Raw genomic sequence first — 18,813 nt, 5'->3', positions numbered from 1 at the left:
TTTGTCGTGCTGTTGACTAAGGCCGTATTTACACAAGTGGGAATATTTCTGTCCGTTGTGAGGATGGTGGGGAACATCTCGGCTCAAACGGTGGCCTTGCCCTTAGTGTTCACAAAGCTTGGCTCTCTCTCCTACTGCTGGATTCTTTCATGTGTGATTTTTTTCATGTGTTGATGCTGTCGCAAGGATGCTGGGCACCAGCTGGGAGGAGAAGCAGGCAGGTAGAGTGCTGCTGAGCTTGGAGAGGTGTAAAGTGAGGCATGAGCCTGCACTGGCCATAAATACATGCCTTCATTAATAAATGGATATGGTAGAACCAGCAGAAAATAGGTGAGATACACCTAAAAGCTGGGAGTGGTGTCAGATGAGCGTGGTTTTGAGCGTAGCATCAAAATGTATTTGTCAACCATTTACCTGTTCAGGTTGTATTTAGAGTAGCTGCTGTCATTTGTTCTGATTTCTAGTTTGAATTATTGGGAAGCTCCTTCATATGGCAAATATCACTTGGGTGTTCAACTGCTGGAGCATCTCAGAGCCTCTTCCATCTTCTCAGAGTAATGCTTATGGTTCCCCCAGCCCCCCACTTCTGTGACAGCAGCAGAGATAGCTAAGCAGTTTTCTGTAAGCACTCCTTGTAAAATCAGGGAGTATCCCTGTAAAAGGGATATCAGGGAGGATCCCTTATAAAAGATTGCTGGAGCATGGGGTTTTCCTAAAGCTGGTTCTGGATGGTATCTATGTTTCAAGAAACTGAAATCAAAGGGCAGAAAGTGGGTTGCTTCTCCACCTTTCAGTGCAAATCCCAGTCAGAGCTGGGTACAGTTCTCAGGCTTTGGATGTAAGCTGCAGTGGCATGGAGTAGCACTGAGAGCAGGAATTAGCCTTTCCTGAATGAGGTGCTGCAGCTGCTGAGGATGGTACCATTGGGATGGCATTGCTATGGAAGTAAAACCCCATCTCTTTTTCCAGTCATTCAGAAAGCAAAGGTCTTGCTGCTGTTGGTCGACGTAGCAGATGGAATAAAGGATTGGTCTGTGAATACTGCAGCAGTCTGGGGCCAGGTGTGTGTGCACTTCAGACTAAATGGATGGTGCTGCTTGGTTCTTCCATTCTTACTATTCTTTGATTAGAAAGGCAGCTTGCTGGTACTCGGATCCCTTTGGAAATAGTTTCGACCAAAGGATGAGGAGAGGAGAAGGAGGTTGGTAGACTCCTGAGACGTGAGCAGATGCAGATGATCCTTTGGATGGTCCTTTCTCATGCAATGAATTTACTTTCTGAGCAGCGTAGAAGAACCTCACTGATGAGCTCAGTACACGATCCTTCTAGCAAAGCTAGAAACCTTCTAGCTTTTTTTTTTGTTGTTGTTCTAGAAAGATGTGAGAACTCAAATTGTTTGCCATTGGAAGCAAGAGAAATTCAGCTCAGTTTCTGCCTTGATTTTTTTACTTACTAGTTTTTTTTTTCTGTGTGCACTCATGCAAGCAGAAGTAGCTCATGGAGAAGAGATATTGAGGCTACTGTGAAAATGATGCTGCTTCATAAAATCGGCTTGACAGTCTTTAAATGCTGAAGTGCTTTACCTGGTCAACTCTGCAGCTGCAAGACATCATCCTATGGTCTCTAAATAAAGATGCTTTAAAATCATAAGGCTATAAGAAAGAAGCCACCTCACGGTGTTGAGCTGAAATGCAACACTGCTGGTAGGCTACTGCCTTGCAAAGATGTTTTATGATCTCTTAATCATACGGAACATAGCACAGCTGAAGTTCCAGTGCAAGTTAAGCAGAATGCTGGATGGGTTCATGTCCAGGTGGAGCCTGAAATCTACTGGGACTGTGTTGAGGAGCAAGCTCCTGGGTACGAGGGGTTCTGAGATGGTCCTTAAACAACCTGCTTGGGTCTAAACAGCAGAAAAACTCTCACACTGAAACACCCAACAATAAAATTCTGTTTTCAGGCAAATTGCAAGTACTTGGATCAAACAAGTTGAAGAAAGTTCACCTTGCAACTTGACTATTTTTCAACCTCAATACTGGTCTTCTACTGAAGTCAGCATCTACGGGAAAGTTTCAGCTTCTGCTAGAAGTGTTAAAGCTTCTGCTATTCCAATACCTGATTAAACAAACAGCTGGTGCCAGAGGATTGTATTCCAGGTACTGTTCTCATGCTCAGTTTACCCCACTACCACACACTTCACCCAGAACTTTTAGCTAGAGAGCCATTACATGTTGTAAGCATGGCTTCAGTGCTTTGCAGAGCTGCTGACACATTGCTCTCTCAGAGCTGGGCCAGTTCTCCAGGGATGCAGCTTTGTCTAATGCACCCAGCAGAGGATGAGGGCTTCGCAGGCCTGAATACTGGGATTTTCATCTGCAGATTGGAGAAACTTAACTGTAAGCATAATGAAAAGGCATTGGCATTATTTGGGCTTGCGTATATGTCCCTTGCTTATGGATTTGAGCTGTACTGTAAGCAGGCAACAGGTACCTGCGGTGGTGAGTCTTGGAGTTGCTTGATGATTATGAAGGTGCACTTGGCATCTTTGTATTGACTTTTAATTTGTCACTGACACCAAAATAATAATGAAGGAAGCCTGAGTAAAGCGTCCATTTTCTCCACTGCTGATCCTTTGTGTATCTGTGAATTTTTTGTAATAGGTGAGGGTAGATTCCTGAATCACTGTAGGCTTGCTGCTATGGCTATGCATTTTGCATTTGCTGTGTGATCTGAAGCATGGCACAGAGTCCAGCAGATCATTTCACATCAGCCCAAAGGCAGCTGCTGTTTTCTGAAGTTCTGTGATCTCACCCTGGAAAAGTAGAGCTTGGAAGAGCTGCTGACCTGTGTTGGCTGTCCGGAGGAGAGGTGTTGCCTTCATTCCTTCTTTCCCTTCTCCCCAAAAATCTAGATTTCCACTGTTTCGCCTGAATCTCAATGAAAGTTGTGAGGTAGTCCATGGGATGTTGGTTTGGGGGTTCTGTGCAGACTTACAGTGGGGAAGCTGAAGATGCTGGAACCATGAGTTCTGGCTGGCTTTTAGGGATCCGTGGTACCCATACCCTCCATCTTTAAGCTGGGAACTGTTTTACCTTGTGGGACGTTCTCTGATTTGTGCTGAAGGAGTGCACTGGAGAGAGGTGGGTGGCAATGCCAAAGGAAGGGACTGGCTGTATTAGAAGACAACATGACTAGATCTCCGACCGGTGCTGCTTTCAGCTTTTCTGCCATCTTGCATCTAATGTTTCTTTTCTTGAAGATATAATGCATTGCCATGTGCACAATCCTTGCATTTATACACATCTTACTCTGAGCATTCATGGAGTGCAGATGTTCATAAAACAGACATTCATGTCTTGAGAACTCCGCTCGCCTGTGGTGAATGGGAAGCCTTCCCAGGTAAGCTGGAGAACCGCTGTAGTCGGTTCCTGAATAAATGAACCTTTCAGCACGTTGGGAAGGGAGTGGGGGAGGCACCTCCTAGCTGTGATGGATGCAAAGAGTGCCTTCCAACACCAGAGCAAGCTGTTCTCCCTGCTGCTGAGCTCCGTGAGCAATGGGAGCTCCGTGGAGCGCGTACTTGGAGGAGGAATAGAACAGGCTGTGTGCATTGAAGCAGCATCATTGGCTAATGGGGCTTTCATGAAAAATAGCAACTCTGCTGCTGTTAAATATCTGCACATACTTACGTGCATCTTCCAAGGGGAAGCAGGCACCTTGTGTCTGTGTGCTCTTTGCCCTTGGTGCTGTATGCAGGGATGGCACTGATTCAACAGAATGGCTCCATTACACAAATATTTTGTTTATTATAAGCTAGGGCAACATGCAAAGGGGAATAAAGTACCTGCTGGCCATGCGTTGTGCAGATGTGGGCTGTGATGGGACAAGTGGCTCTGAGGCTGCAGGAAAGTGTTTGTAATGTCTTTAGTTGGTGTATGGCTCTTTTATTCCTCTTCCTCCTTACATGAATTGATGTTCAGATAATGCTCTTTAAGTACAAGTTCTTCTTCAAAAACAGGTTGCCCAAGGAGGCTGTGGATGCCCCATCCCTGCAGGCATTCAAGGCCAGGCTGGATGTGGCTCTGGGCAGCCTGGTCTGCTGGTTGGTGACTCTGCACATAGCAGGGGGTTGGAAATGGATGATCACTGTGGTCCTTTTCAACCCAGGCCATTCTGTGATTCTGAGCAGGCCTGCTGGTTTAATGCTGGCTGGTTACTTGAGATCTGGGTTTTAAAGCAAATGTTCTGATGAGAAACGTGTAGACCCTGAGAGGAAGGTCTGAGCTATGCAAAGGGTGGCACAGGATGGGCAGCTGTGTGTGTGCTTAGCACTGAATGAATACTCCTGGTTAAAGACTGGAAATCCTGCTCTGGAAAGTAGAGAATTAAACTGCTAAAAGCAGAGCTGAAAGTTGCTGTCCAGAGTTGCTGTGTTTGTTGTGATCCCCTCTGCTCTGCGATGGCTGTGCTCTGTGCTTGCCTTCCTGCAAAGCCGAGTGGAGTTGTCCTGGTGGTGGAACGGAGCAGAACCTGAGGGGAGGAGCAGGCAGAAGGTATTCCTGAGTGCATTGTCCAGCTCGGCTTCGGTTACAACAGAGCTGTAGAGCATATTGCTCAACAGGCTGCTCTTTAGGTAAGCATCGATTTTGCAATGCACAACTAGCAAAATTAAGCTGGGTAAATCACTGATGGGAAAACAAAGATTTGCTTTCTTTCTTTTTTTTCCCAATGGCTTCTATCTGTGGATGAAAGCGAGTTTCAGAGCCCTGAGCTCTGAATATATGCTAACCACGTTCTCTTCTTCAAGCTGTAATTAAATTTTAAAATGGAGGAATGAGAAATCTGCATGCAGGGGACTCTCCTTGCACCAGAAAGTTAAAATGCAGCCATTGGGTCCTTCTCTGATAGCCTGATTGACTCAAAAAACACAAGGCGTGCACTTGCTGATGCCACATAGAAGGCGGCACTCAAACATGTGTTTAACAGCTCACTTGTTGCATCTCTGCCTGCCTAGAGCAGGTTTCTAGCCCTTGTTTGCTGTGATACCATCACTGGGGAGCAGCAGCAGCTGAGGCCTGTGTGTGCTAGAGGAGATGCCCCCAGACTGAGGAGTGGGAGCTCCTTCTTGGAGGGCAGCTGCAGCGGAGAGCTCCGTGTCGAGCCTGGTGAGATAGACAGGCGCAGAAAGGTTTTGCTCCCCGCTAAGGGGGTGGAGAAGGAAGCACATCTCTCAGCATTTCTTCTCGCTGGAGGACTGGTGTCAGCCGTAGGTGTTCCAGCAGTGAACACGAGCCCTCAGCACGCTGAGCTGTTTGTCACGTACCTTTGACCACCTCACCCACTGATCTCTGCCCGTGCGCGGCTATTCCTGGAGCTCCCAGCCATCACCAGCACGCTCTGTCTCCGGCAGCGGTTCCTCTCCTCACTGCCAATGGGAATTTTTTTGCTGCTTTAAACAAATGAACCGCTTCTCTTGACATTTGGGGTTGCTTCTGTACAAGGCTGCTGAGGCAGAGCGGTTGCCAGCCCTGCAGAGCGGGATGATCCAGCCCTACAGCACCGAGAAGAGAGAGGTGTGCAGCTTTGTATGCACTGCGCTGTGCCTGCTTCCAGGGCATGTTGTAGCTGTGTCCTCTATGCAGAGATGCAGAAAGGTAAGGGTACACGCAGAAAATAACACTCTGTTGATACACAGGTAATGGCTTTAAGAGAAGCAGGACTGCCTTTTTGGAAAGTGGGATCTAGATAGAAGTTTGCTCTAAAAATTCCAGAAGAGCAGTGCAGATATTTTCAAACTGGGATTTCCAGCAACTGAAAGTGGGAGAACTGGCTTTGTGCTCTGTTTAAGCTGCAGGAGAACAGTGTGGGAAGAGATTACTGCTCTCCTGGATGCAGCTGCCTGTGACAGCCTCACAGCTGTATTTCTGCACATCTTCGCAAAGCTCACCTAGAGTTCCAAGCCACAGACCTTGCAGCTGCTAACAGCTCTGCTGCCTGATGGCAGCTGCTGTATTGACAAGCACGTTTCTATCAGGGGAGATGCTGGGGGAGTGGAGATGAGCAAGAAACAACTGTTTATGTAATCCATGCTCTATAGATCAGCGATGGCGAAAACAAATCATTTACATGTGTGGTGCTGCTGCACCTTGGGCTGTGCATGGCTGCAAACAGCAGCATTGCAGGGGAAACAACCCAAGTGACTGCCTCTGTGCTCTGCAAGTGTGGGCACGGGCTGGGAGCTGATCCTTGAAGGGAGAGTGGTTCCCACAGTGGCACAGGTCTCGTTGCTCGCATTCACTTCTTAAATAACACCTCCTTCCCTTTCCTTCCCTTAATTGCCAGATAGATCATCTTTATTTCTCAAATACCCATCAGCCAGAGCTCCCAGGGGATTCCTGTAGCTGCTGGTTCCTCGTGCATCTAGAAAACTCTCACCATTCCGTGTTACTCAGAGCTGGTGACATAGCACGACTGAAGCTGCACGTGTCAAAAGCATGCTTGAGGTCAGATCCAGAGTCATATATAGACATGGCAGTCACTTAACGAGCTTATATCAGATGAATTTGTTGACAGGTATGCAAAAAATAAACTAGTACGAGGAGTTCCAGCTGCGAGGAGCAAAGAGGAATTGAGGTATCGCAGCCTTGAGCCGCGGCATTGATGGCCATCCCTGATTTCTTATTGCTTCACCCTATTTTTCTGCATAGCCTGGTAACTCATTACACAGACGGCAGGGCTTTCTTTTTCCTCGGTCACACTGTGAGCTTTTACAGCCAGATGAAGATACTGGCATCTGTGTCAAGGCCTCTGTGTGCGCTCACTTCCAGTAAAGGGGAATGCTTTATTTCCCGTAATTGGGATTTGGGGAACTCTTAGGTGAGCATTTCCATTGGATTGGGAAGTCCAGGGAGGTCTGTGCTGCAGGTTCGATTGCCTGCATTCTTCCCTTCCCAGTAGGAGTCTGGGGATTTAGGGAAAACAAGCTTCCTTGCTGCGGCTGTTATTTATTATTTCTCCCATGGAAAGTCGAGGTTCTCTAACATCAGAGAAAGGAGATCGAACAACCTGTTGCAGGTTTTTGATTCCTTTCTTTCAAAATCCTTGAAGGCACTCCAACACCAATCGTGCTTTACATTTCTGAAACAACATGCTTCTGCTTTGGATTTGGTTGTTTGTAGCTATGGATGGGAAGTTCTTCCTGAGGTATAAGCACGGTTTGTTGCTGTGTCTCTTCCATCTATCACCTTATCTGCCGTTCTCACGTGGCTCTGGATGCCCCTCGTTCTGCTCAATGTGTTCTTGCTAATTCCTAGCACTAATATAGGAAATTCAAGGAGTGAACACCCTAAAAAAGACCTGCCCTCTGAACGTACCTCTCACAGTTACGTAGCACTCTGTTTGGTGACTTTGGGTTGCAAATGTCTCCATTATTCACAAGCAGTGAAGCTCTAAGAGCTACTCAGGTCGTTCCAAACAATAAAACCTCCAACCACATTATTCTCCACGTGCTGTAGTTTGCTGCCTTTTCATTTTATTTTATTTAACAGTTGAGATTGGAAAAAGGGGGAGGTCCTTAGAGAAGAAGGTAGATTATTACTGTACAGTACTTAAAAACAGGAAAAGCTCTGCTAGAAATGAAACCTTTTTGAAATAAACAGGGCAGCTCTTTTTCCCACTTGTCAACTTGTTACCGTAATCTGTTTACTAATTGCAAGCTGTTTTGGGTTGTGAATGGTGCTTTTGGAGCCTGCTGTAGTGTGCATAGAAGTGCTCTCCTGATTGGAGTGCTGGGATGCTGGTCCTGTCTGGAAGGCTGTGCTGGGAGGACTGGAAGACATGGTGTTCTTCAGCTGTGTTATACAGCTCTGCTGTGAGCCTTCAAGAACAGCTCAAATTCAGGAGGATTAATCTCAGACTGCATCGTGTTGTTTCTATATCAGTTCTGTGTCAGTTAGCAGCTGCTCTGCTATGGTGCTGGGGGTCCTCAATATACTCTGGTTCCTCAGAGGGAGCCCAAGCTACCACCAAGCCTCTGAAAAGTCTTTTAAAGAGCCGCTGGACAAAGGAGAAAACAAATGGTGTGATAATAACCACTTGGATTGAATGCCATTGGGGGTGATGTTGTGTCTAAGTTGTGTTTCAGACTGGGGATGCCCAGCAGTACTGCTTTCAATGTGTTCTTGCTGTTATCCTAAGCTATAAGTCATTATTTATAAGTAAATTATATAATAATAACATATAATAACATTATATTATATATATATAATTATTATTTATTATAGATATTATAATATATAATATATATGTATATATATGTGTATATATGTATAAATATGTATATATATATTATATGTATGTCATATAAATAAAACAGTACATCCTCCTATGGCAGTTATTTTCCACAGTAGTTAATCCTGATCGTGAAAAAATCCATGGTGATGGATGTATGAAGCATAAAACTTCCACTGTGCAATATCAGGGAGAAGTGACACACAAGGAGGTGATGGAATTGCTTTGAAATAGTGTTTTTTGGTCTCGTTTACAGGATGTCAATAGATGCTTACACGTGCCCCACAGCAGGGAAAAATGCTTTGTTTTTAATTTTAGCCCCGCTAATAAACTCTTGTCATGGATGTCAGTGGAGAAGAAAGCAAGTTTCTGGAGCTGACTGTAGGTCGTCATTAAAGCCGATTTGCTGCACCAAGCCAAAAACAACACAAGCTTCAGTTTCTGGACTTCCTAAATATATTAGTCACACTGATGTTTTCTTAAGCCCTGGCCCCAGGAGCTATAGAACCGTCCTGCAGGGACCATATTGGGAAGCACTGATGTGTTCCTGTCTGTCACCTTGTCCTGCCTCACGCGGCGTGCTGCTGCTGCCCTCTCCTCTATTTGAAGAGAGCTCGCTTTGGCTTCCAGCTGCTGACACTCGCAGACAGCTGCTGGTAGCATCCTGCTGAAAATCCCTTCCTCTCTTCCCTTGGCCAGCGCAACAAGAGGCAATCTGTTGTTTGGAGAGCACAGCTGAAGGCGCAGCCTGCCAGGTTCTTGGGCAGCAGTGTAACAGGACACAAATCCTGCTGTGGCTGCATGGGCGCTCAGCGGTCTGCTCCTAGCAAATGGGAACTCAGTGCTACTCTGAAAACAAACAAAAAGAAAACAACCATAAAATCTTGCAATCACTCAGATTACTTACTAAAAAGCAAAGAAAGGGGACTTTCGTGTGAGCATAGATGGGAGGCCCTAACCTTAAAGCTACCAGTTCTGAGGCTGTGGGAACCCTGGGGAAGTGGCTTGCTCCAGCACTGTTCTTCCACAGCACCTCTTTACCTGCAGCCATGCTTACTGAGGGGTCACTGGAAACGCACGAGCTGCCAGAAGGTTTTTAGGCACCCCTTGTTCTAGCAGCTGTAATACCTGGAGCCTCGAGGCTGTTCAGCTCCGGTGGCTGTGCGTTTGACAGAGTGCTTAAAGCCAACGTGGGACCGCGTGTGTTTATACCGAGAAACAGCACGATTAGCTTCTTAATTTCCTTTCCAGCGACGTGCTGCTGTGCTTCATCAGCTAATTTCATTAGGGTTTTGTGCTTTAGGTTGCGTTTGTTTTTAAGTGATGACTAAACCAGAAACTGAGGAGGGCTGGCCACTTCGGTGTTGCGCTGCTAAATGTGCTGTAATTCACTCTTTTGTGATGTTTGTCTTTCTGACAAATTTTCTTCTGCGTTTCTGCTCCCCTCTCCCTATTTCCATCTTGGTGAGTAGATCTGTTGGTTCCTGTGTGGGTGGGAAGGCTTCTTTAGGCTGGTCCCAGCTGTGCTAATGGAGGTGTCAGACTGCAGTGCCATTGTATGGGAGCTGTTGAGTCACAGCCCGAAGCACTGATTGAGCACCTGGGGAAAGGACAGTCCAGCCCTGGGAGCACAGGTGAAGGCAGTTCAGCTTTGTGACCAGAAAGGATGGAGCCTGACTGCACCTCTCTTAGACCTCATTTAAAGGCTGACTGCTGTTGCATGCTCTTCCCTCCTCCACCAGGCTGGTCACTCGATCATAGGAGGAGATGAGGTTGGTCAGGCAGGACCTGCCTTTCATGAACCCATGCTGGCTGGGCCTGATCCCCTGGTTGTCTCATACGTGCCATGTGATTGCATTCAAGACGATCTGCTCTGTGACCATCCCTGGCACCCAGCTCAGGCTGATGCTCCTGTAGTTCCCTCGATCTTCCTTATGACCCTATCCTGTGTATTCACGTGGAGGAAGGGAAAAGGAGAAGGAAGCAAAAATATCTACCATAAAGGAAAAAGGGAGTAGCCTGCAACCGGGAATAGAAAGGTCAGAATGCATGGCTGGCACTGCGGCGACTGTGTCCAACTGGGGTGTGGTTACGGGCCATCCCTGAGCTCTGCTTGGATTATGCCTTCGCTCTGTTCAGTGCATTAATATTCCCTGCCAAGCTGCAGGGAAGCGCAGCAAAATGGCTCTTGCACACGCTATGCTTGGAGATTTATTATGATGCTTTCTGTTACCTAGGAAAATCCAAATCGTGTCCTAGAGGGGACTTGGGGGACTAAAAATGACGTTATGGAGAGGTCTGTGTTGGGCTCTGCCTCTCACGGTACGTGCTGAGCATTTGAGTGCATCAGCAAGTTTGTCCACATGCTGTTTTTATGCGAGCGTTACGGTCTGACAACTATGAATCACCCGCTCAGCTCTTGATTTGCGTCAATCAAACCACATTTAAGAGAAGCTTTGTTCGCTCTTGGGATCACAAGACCCAGGCGAGTGTGTGAGCGATGGCTTCGAGCAGATTCTTTGGAATGGAGGCTCAGCGGTGGGTGCTCAGGCTCTGGGGACAGAGCTGTGGCTGTGGTGGGAGATGGAGAGCTGCCATTCTCTCCTGCTGGTGTGCTGGGTTATCTCTGAACTCTTTGTCAGTTTGGGCTTAAATTGGAGAGACTTATGTACCCAGGTTTTGCTGTGTGCGGTGGTTGTTTCTTTGGTTTTGTTTCTTTCCCCTGAGGTCACTCTTCAGTGTTTTCTCTAAAAGGATATAGGCTTGTCTTTACATTCAGTAGTTTGTTTGTAAGATCAGAAGGGCTTCAATGAAGCTAAGCCTGTTAGAATCACCTTTCCGCATCTCCAAACATGGGAGTCCTTTCTTCTAGAATTCTCTCTCTACTTTTAGGCAGTGAATCTGTGCTTCCTGACCTAGAAACTGGGACTGCAGCAGGACTGTGAGCCAGGCGATGTCAGCGCCGGAGCAGAGCTCCCACCTTGAAGCAATTTGCGAGCCCAGAAATAAATCTGTACAACAAACTCAGCCATGGGGTGGGAGACAACTCGGTGTTGCTGATGTGCAGGAACCCTTTTGCAGAGAGGCTAGAAAAAACAACAGTCACTGGATGCAGAAGTTTCCTCTGCCCTTCACTTAGGAGTGCTGCCGTGCCCTGCTAGAGATCTCTCTAGCAGTTAGCAAGCTGATCCCAGAAATACACCAAGTTTTGTTTGCTCCCTTTGCAGCCCCCTTGATGAAGGTACGCCTTCCAAGTTAGACACGCCGAGGTCTGCGCTGTCTTGTTTCGTGAAGTGTCAGTTCTCTTCCTTGGCTTAACCCCCTGCTATCGTTTCTGCCCTTGCAGATGGGAGCAGCCATTTTCTCCCAGCCTTTCGAATCCACGTGTGAGGTCCGCCTCGCTGGCTCTGATCATCCCCTATAAGTGCATTCTGCTTCCCTGCTTCCTCAACCCACCCGACCCAATTCATCCTCAGACCTCTTGCTCTCCCCGTGCTTGCAGCTCATTGAAGTCTTTTCTCCTCCTTCCCGTCCCCCTCTGGCACCGGTCCTTGTGCTCATCAAAACATTGATCTCATGGGCTGTAAGCTTGCCAGCATAATAAGGCCACTGCTCTTCCAAACACTTTTCTTTCCCCTCTTACAAATGGAGAGACAATATTTTTTTCTTCACTGGACTTGTTCTCGCTGTTTTTCAGAATGAAATTAGGGGATTAATTCCCGCTTTCCCTCTGACAGCCACGGAAAAGAGCTAATTTCCCAGTGTCAGAATGCTGATCCTGATCTCATTCAGTTCCCGAAGAAAGTAATAAAATAACTATAGGAATAAATTGCTGTAGCAGATGCAGCATATGGGCGTATGGCAGTCTATTAATTACTCATACTCTACCCAACTTTTTAAATAAATCAACAAATGTTGATCAAACACTAGAGAGCATGCGGTGTTTTTTCTCTGCGTTTGACTCATCTGGACTTGTAAATATGGACTTTTAGCTGGTTTTAACTGTCCTGTTTTTGGACAGCCTTGGTGCCTCCCTATGGAGATAAACACCGGGACCTGCCTGCCTCTTCCTTTGGGCTTGGGGATGGCATTGGCTGCCTGTAGAGGGAAAGAAGATGACTGATAAGATGTAATTAGCAAATGCTGAGAGCTGCCAGTAAGCAGTTTATTTTAACCAACTCCAACCTCCGCCCTGAAACAAAACAAAACAACCAAAAAAAAACACAACAAAAAACAAAAAACCCCAAACAAACCAACAACCCACAAACATTAAAAAAAAAAAAATCCGAACACTTCTAAATGCTTTTACTTTCAACCTGCTTTCTCAGTTCATTACATCATGTATTTACGGCGTAGCAGTTGTTAGCATCTCTGCAATTACTTGAAGGCAGGGAGGAAACAGTCTTAAACTTTGCAGAGCGTTCTCCCGTTCCTAACCGTTGTCATATTTTTCTTAAGCAATGGCCACCCCCATCCCTCCTCAGTGTTCTTACGCTGGTGGACTTGAACATGGGCCAAAGAATTGATCATGGTGGTGGCAGAGGGCTGTTCCACGCATTTACTGATGCTGGTGGGTTATACGACTGTGAAACCAGTTGGTTTGTTTATTTTCTCTTTGTATTCTGTGAATAGAGACAGAAGGAGTGATGTCCGTTGTGCAGTGAGCAGCCCAAAACTGAATGTGGTGCTCAGTGCGTGGCCTTATCAGTGCCATCTACAAGGGTACGATGACTTCTGTCGTCCTGCTGGCCGCACTATTGGTTTTATTTGATGGAAGGTACATGGGAGGAGGTGTTTGGGGTGTGTGTGTGAACCGTATCTTTCTTTACTTGAGGTTTTTAAGTGAAAACTTCCTGTTTTGCTATGCTAAAATAGCAGAACTTTAAGAGGAAATCTTCTTGGTCATCATTTTATGACAGATAACCACATGCAGACAAAGCTTCTGTATAGCAGAGCTTTTGTATAAGAACCGTGTGGATAGATTACAGTGTTAGACCCAGGTGGGGCTCAGGAGCTCTTTGGGAAGGTGCCACAATCAGGCATCACGTGGGTGGGAGGCACTTGTTTGACCATGGATTCCTTTCAGCTGGACGTTGGAAATGCCCTTTCCTATCAATCTGGCTGAGACAGTCCCTCTTTGGGTCCCTTCTGAGTTCTCATGCAGGATGTTGTGGATGCCCAGCAACCGTGTGGTTGGTCACAGCGCTCTCATCAGTGCTCTCACTGACACTTGGCCACCTGTCCTTGCCTCTGATAAAGCCCAAGCACACTGCTCCAAACCAGGGAGCACTTGGTAAGGTGCCTAGGATGATGCTGCCATTAGGAGGGTATTTCCAGGGCTGAAAAGATCAACGGTCATCAGCTGCAGTGACTGAATTGTTTTTAAGCACCTTTTGAACTTTGATTTATGAACAACTGCATTTCGAAATTAGCAAATGGCTGCACTTAAGGCTAATGAGTGAGTTAAAGTGGAGGTGCTGCAAAAGGCTTTGAAGAAGCCGAGGCTGTTCTTGGACTTGGAAAAGGGAAAACTGACAAAAACAGCATAGCGCAGGCTTGTTTTTATAAGGCTGCATGTGACCAGCTTGACGGCCTATCTCCAAATTTCTTATACCCACAGAAGCTTTGAAATGTTGAAGAATGCAGGTCTTACCCAGCAGCTGCTTGCTGATGGAGTGGGTTGTGATCCGGCCCACAAGTCCAGCAGCACGAGGGAGGGATTGGCCCCAGCAAGGGCCAAATGCAAAGGGGAGATGATGCAGTCAGTCAATCCGTGCTCAAGTTTTGGCACCTTTGTGCCTCGTCTCCATTTGGAGCTGTATCTGAAGCAAGCCGAGAAAGTAGGAGGGGAAATATTTCCATCCTGAACCAAAGGAAAGCTTTTGGTTGTAATTCAGTGGAAATTCAAGTTAATCTTTCTGTTCGCTTGAGTTCAGTGGAAATTATTAAATCCTCCAGGATATTGTTATTCTCTAGCTGCAGTTTGAAGATTTTTGGGATGTTTTCTCTCTGCTTCCCCACCTTTCTGAGTGCTTGGGTGGCTCGGCACTGTTTGAGCAATGAAAGGATCTTCTGTGGTATGTGTTGTTTTATTTTAAACTCTTCGTAAATAGCACTCCTGGGCTCAGACCTGTCAATATGAAGTTAACACAAAATCCATCAGGCAGTGCCACCTGTTTTATGGCGTTTTACTGGTGAAGTTAGGTTTTATGAGATAACTACGTAGCTTTTACGTGCTGGTGGCATAGAAGCTGTTGTCCTTCCAACTCTGAGTCCTGAGATATTTCATGTCCCTATGGATTCTTCACTCAGAGGGCAGTGAGGAGCTGGCACTGCTGCCCAGAGCTGTGGGTGCCCCATCCCTGGAGGTGCTCAAGGCCAGGCTGGATGGGGCCCTGGGCAGCCTGATCTGCGGGGACCTTTGACAACCCTGTAATGAAAAGGGTTTGCAGTGGGATTGCTCTCATTCTGGGTTGGAATGTTTTTTGTAGTGAGTGCATGGTGCTGTGTGCCTGGCGGAGACTGGTTATGCCTATGGAAGGCTGAGCTGCGGTGCTGCAGCACCAGATGAGTGCTGTGCCTCCTTAAAAGGGGAAATGCCCCCCAGCAGGTAAACAAGAGCCTGTTTGATTGATCTGTGTGTTTCCAAACTGTGCGTTCAAAGTCCTTCTTTCTCATATATATAGCATCTCCTTTTGAGGACAGATAATAGCGCTCCGTGAGTTAAAAAAGCCACCATATTGTAAGGCATTTACAATGGTCCTGGTGTCTTCCAGGACGGCAGGAGCTTGCTGGATGCACTCATGGAGCAGCAGAGCTCCACCAGAAGGAGCCTTTCACCCCACAGGCTGAGAACAAACCCACTATGCAGTGTTTCCCCTCATCTTCTGTATGTGTTTGCATGTCTGTGCAAACTGCAGACCAAATGAGCCCTGATAGAGTCACACGTGACGCTTTTGGCTTTGGGGGTTGCTGCTGTGCCATGCACGCTTTATTTGTGCGTGTCTTTGCTTCTCTGTTTGTCTCCTAACTCAGGTAAAGCGCTTGTCTTCAAAGGGAATAGTACTGGAGCAAACCACTCACTTTCCAGCATTGATAAGCAAGGTGATTGCCTCACAGCCTGGGAATAACATCCAAAATAATGGAGCTGTGTGCTTTTTTAGTCTGCTTTAATCATTAACACGGCTTAATTGCAGGCATTCTCTTAAAGACTGACAATGAATCATACGTCAGGGTTTAACTGCAGCCCGACTTTCTAAATTCTCCTGCCTCCCAGCTCCTTGCATGAGTTCATTGCCTGCTGTGGAGGAGCTGTGACTTAAACCCCTGCACTTTGCAACCTTACTCACATTTACTACATCGCCTGACGAGCCTCATTCATTAGGAGCTGCTTGGCACGTGGGGCTGATGCATGATATTCTGGTAGATAATGGGCTCAGGACGCTTGAATAGAACGCTGGCTTCTTGAAATCTCAGCCCTCAAACTGAGCACTGCTTTGCATGGAGCTGCTTTCCTTTGGAGCTCAAGGATCCCATGCGAGGGCAAACAGCTTTGTTCCAGACCGTGTACATTGCAACACGAGATGCTTCTTTGGTTAGAAAGAAAATGAACGTGTATTTTTTGTGGCTGGTTTTTAACTCTTCCACTGGCACAGGTTGTGCAGAGAGGTGGAGAGACCCAAGGTCAGGCTGGATGGGCTCTGAGCACCCGATGGAGCTGTGGGTGTCCCTGTGCATTGCAGGGGAGTTGGGCATTCAAAGGTTCCTTTCGACTCGAACAATTCAATGTTTCCATGATTCAAACACCACCTCTGTGGGTTTAAGTCTGCGGTGGCCTAGGCTGAGTGTGGGGATGCCACCAGAGAAATGCTGATAGTGAGCAAGCTGGCAGCCCCAAGCAGCACTGTCAGGGTGTGTTTCTAGCTGGCTCTGGCTCGTTTCCCATTTCTTGATACCTTTCTCGGAGTCTTCCTTGTCTCACGTTCCAAAGTTCTTCCCAGTACTCAGCCCTGTTAAGGCACTGAGCTGTCTCCTCTGCAGTCAGCTATCAATTTCTTTTCTTTCTCTTTACCTTTTTGCAGGATTTTTGTGCCTGACACTGGTCAATAGGTTTTATTGATGGAGACGAGATGAACAGACTGCGTTTCAGTAGTTTAGGAATAATTGCTGAAAACACAGGCGAGTATTTCTGATTTTGTACAAAGGTGCTCTACGTGTATTGTGCCAGGTATAATGCTGGTAATGAGATGTTGGAGAACTTTTGGGGTATGAGAAGAAATTGGGTGGGTGTTAGAAAGGAACCCCGTGCTTTGCAGGATGCTAAAACTCCAAGAGAAGTGGTGTGTCTGGGTATGGGGATGTGTGGGAAGATGCTTGGGGATGCTGCTTAACCCACCTCTGTTAACATATCCCCATCTCCTCCTCGTCATACCCTTTATTTGCAGTAATCAATGTGCTAAAGACTAAAGGATATTAAAAAAGCTTTAGCAGTCAATTAGTAAGATTACTGGCCAAGAGGATTTCTCCCCCTAACGAGAGAAGTCTGTCATGCCATAAATTCTATTTCGTGTTCTTAGTAGCGTTTTTGGATGTGAGTGCTTTAGGATCAAGCAGACCTGGTTTGGGTGATGCTTTGGGTAGCCGAGCCCAAGGGTAAGGATGGTGCATGTAAAAAGGGTGACCGTACCTGGAAATGGAGCTGGGAATCTGGTTCTGCAGTCCTGTGCAGGTAAAGTCAGTAGGGCTGTGCCCACAAGTCCTGTGCTGGGGGGGGGGAGTCAATGTTTTAGTACAACCAGACGTGCCTGCTAAATAAATATGGCATCTGCAGAACAAAAGAAAAGCAGTATGAGAAGTATCCTACCAGGTGCCTTGTGTGTACTGTTTTTTTTTTTTTTTATATATGAATTACAATTGATGGTCTTATTACTATTTTCATTCTTAATTCGGTGAGCTGTTTGCAGTACCCCCTAACACCGACTACTGAAGCATCTTCATTTTGTGTGGGTGGACGTGGAGATCTGTTTTCCATCTTTCAGAAGATTCCAGCCAGTGAGGTTGCTTTTTTTCATTCACTTCTCCCTTGTTTACTGGGCTATTAGCAAACTGCAATGCAAACAGTGTGTGTTTTGCCCTAGGAAACAGCAGCAGTCCAGTCACCATTCCAGAAATTCCTCTCGGTTCATTTTTCTCTGTAACAGAGCTTGCAGAGCTGCTGCACGTTGTAAATGTGAATCTGAAAAGGTCAATCCCCAATGTGCTGGAGACGGGGATACGGGATGACAACAGCGCAGTGGCATGGATGGATTTTAAACTGTAGATTGAGAACAATATGTTCAGAGAAAGCTCTTCATGTACATGCCTTGGGTACTGAGGAGTGATTGGAGGTAAAGCAGCGAGGACTTCTCCAGCGTTACTCAGGGATTTCTGAACTGAGGGCGAATAGAAAGGCCAGATCCACAGCTGGGGAGGGGAAGGAACTGTAGGAGCTGGGGCTGTTCTTTGCTTCTGTTTGCTTTGCTGTTGGGATCCCATTGGCAGGATAAGCGGCACGTTGAGGGCTGTTCCTGTTGGCTGTGTCAGATGCTTTGAGCGTTGGTGCAGAGCTTGCAGCTGGGGCTTGGTTCTTGTTCTTTAACTATTACAAGATGGGATTACATGTTCAGGATAACCACATGCACTGCTTTGAGAAACCAAAGAGGTGAGCACTGCGCTGGCAGCAGATGCCCCAGGCAGGCAGAAGCCAGCAGCTCCTGTCCTCCAGCAAGCATAGGGACAGCCCAGCCCCTCCAGCAGGGGAGCAGCAGCCACATGGGGTATTGATGTGCTATACCTATAGACCTTAAATAACAAGCTTTCCTCCTTAGCCGAGCAGCCCTGAATCTGTTCTGTGCCTTTCCGAAATGTGAAATCACCCCTGGGCCGTTCTGCTGCCTGTGAGGCTGTGGCACAGCTCCTGATGGCATTGCCTGCACCACACAGTGCCTGGTCCATGGGACCACAGCCCAGCAGCTCCAGGAGCAGAGCATTGCGTGGCCATGCTCACCTTGTTCAGCAGCACGGTGAGCAGTTGGCTTGGGTTTCCCCACACCCCCATTTGCTGAAGCCTTGATTTTCAGATACTTTCTGATTACTAAGAATGATGAAACTTCTTGGCATAGTTGTTTTGACAAGCAGCCTTATTGCATTGCTTGCAACTCTCAGTCTTTGCTTTATTTAGCTGTGGCTTTGAATTTCCTGCTTGCGGTGGGGCCTGTGTTTGTTAATTCCCCATAGCTCCAATAGTGGGCCTGCCTTTCCTCTAGCAGCTCTCAGGTTCCGTGCAAGCTGCTTGCTGGACTCTGCTTGGCCGGCTTGTGCAGCCCAGAGCCTGGTACTATCAGTGCCATCAGTCAGCATTGGGTTCTACTGAAGTGTGCAGTGAGTTTTTAAACCAAAACATCAGTAATGTGCCATGATCATATGGGTAATTCTGTTTTGAAACTTAACATTAATTTCATTTTTGGAACTAGCTTCTTATTGTTG

At 46.8% G+C, this 18,813-nt stretch overlaps 1 protein-coding gene across 9 annotated transcripts in view; it reads left to right on the top strand.

Moving 5' to 3' along the window:
* Positions 1-18,813, top strand: part of HDAC4 (histone deacetylase 4) — a 217,509-nt gene that overhangs the window by 43,937 nt on the left and 154,759 nt on the right. For 5 of the 9 annotated variants that reach the window (XM_090144555.1, XM_090144552.1, XM_090144553.1 and 2 more), the window contains exon 1: positions 9,730-9,753. The exons of 3 other annotated variants lie outside the window; for them this stretch is intronic. Coding sequence is in view for 1 of the 6 variants with exons in the window: in XM_090144559.1 (XP_090000685.1) it covers positions 5,588-5,654 (67 nt within the window). In the remaining 5 variants the exon portion in view is untranslated. Of the gene's footprint in view, positions 1-4,902; positions 5,655-9,729; positions 9,754-18,813 lie in introns of those variants that run through there. One more of the 9 variants, XM_090144559.1, reaches the window with a different exon arrangement.

The sequence above is a fragment of the Phasianus colchicus genome, chromosome 7 (assembly GCF_987193195.1).
Source record: "Phasianus colchicus chromosome 7, bPhaCol1.hap1.1, whole genome shotgun sequence".
NCBI lineage: Eukaryota > Metazoa > Chordata > Aves > Galliformes > Phasianidae > Phasianus > Phasianus colchicus.
This window is presented reverse-complemented; position numbering and strand designations above follow the sequence as displayed.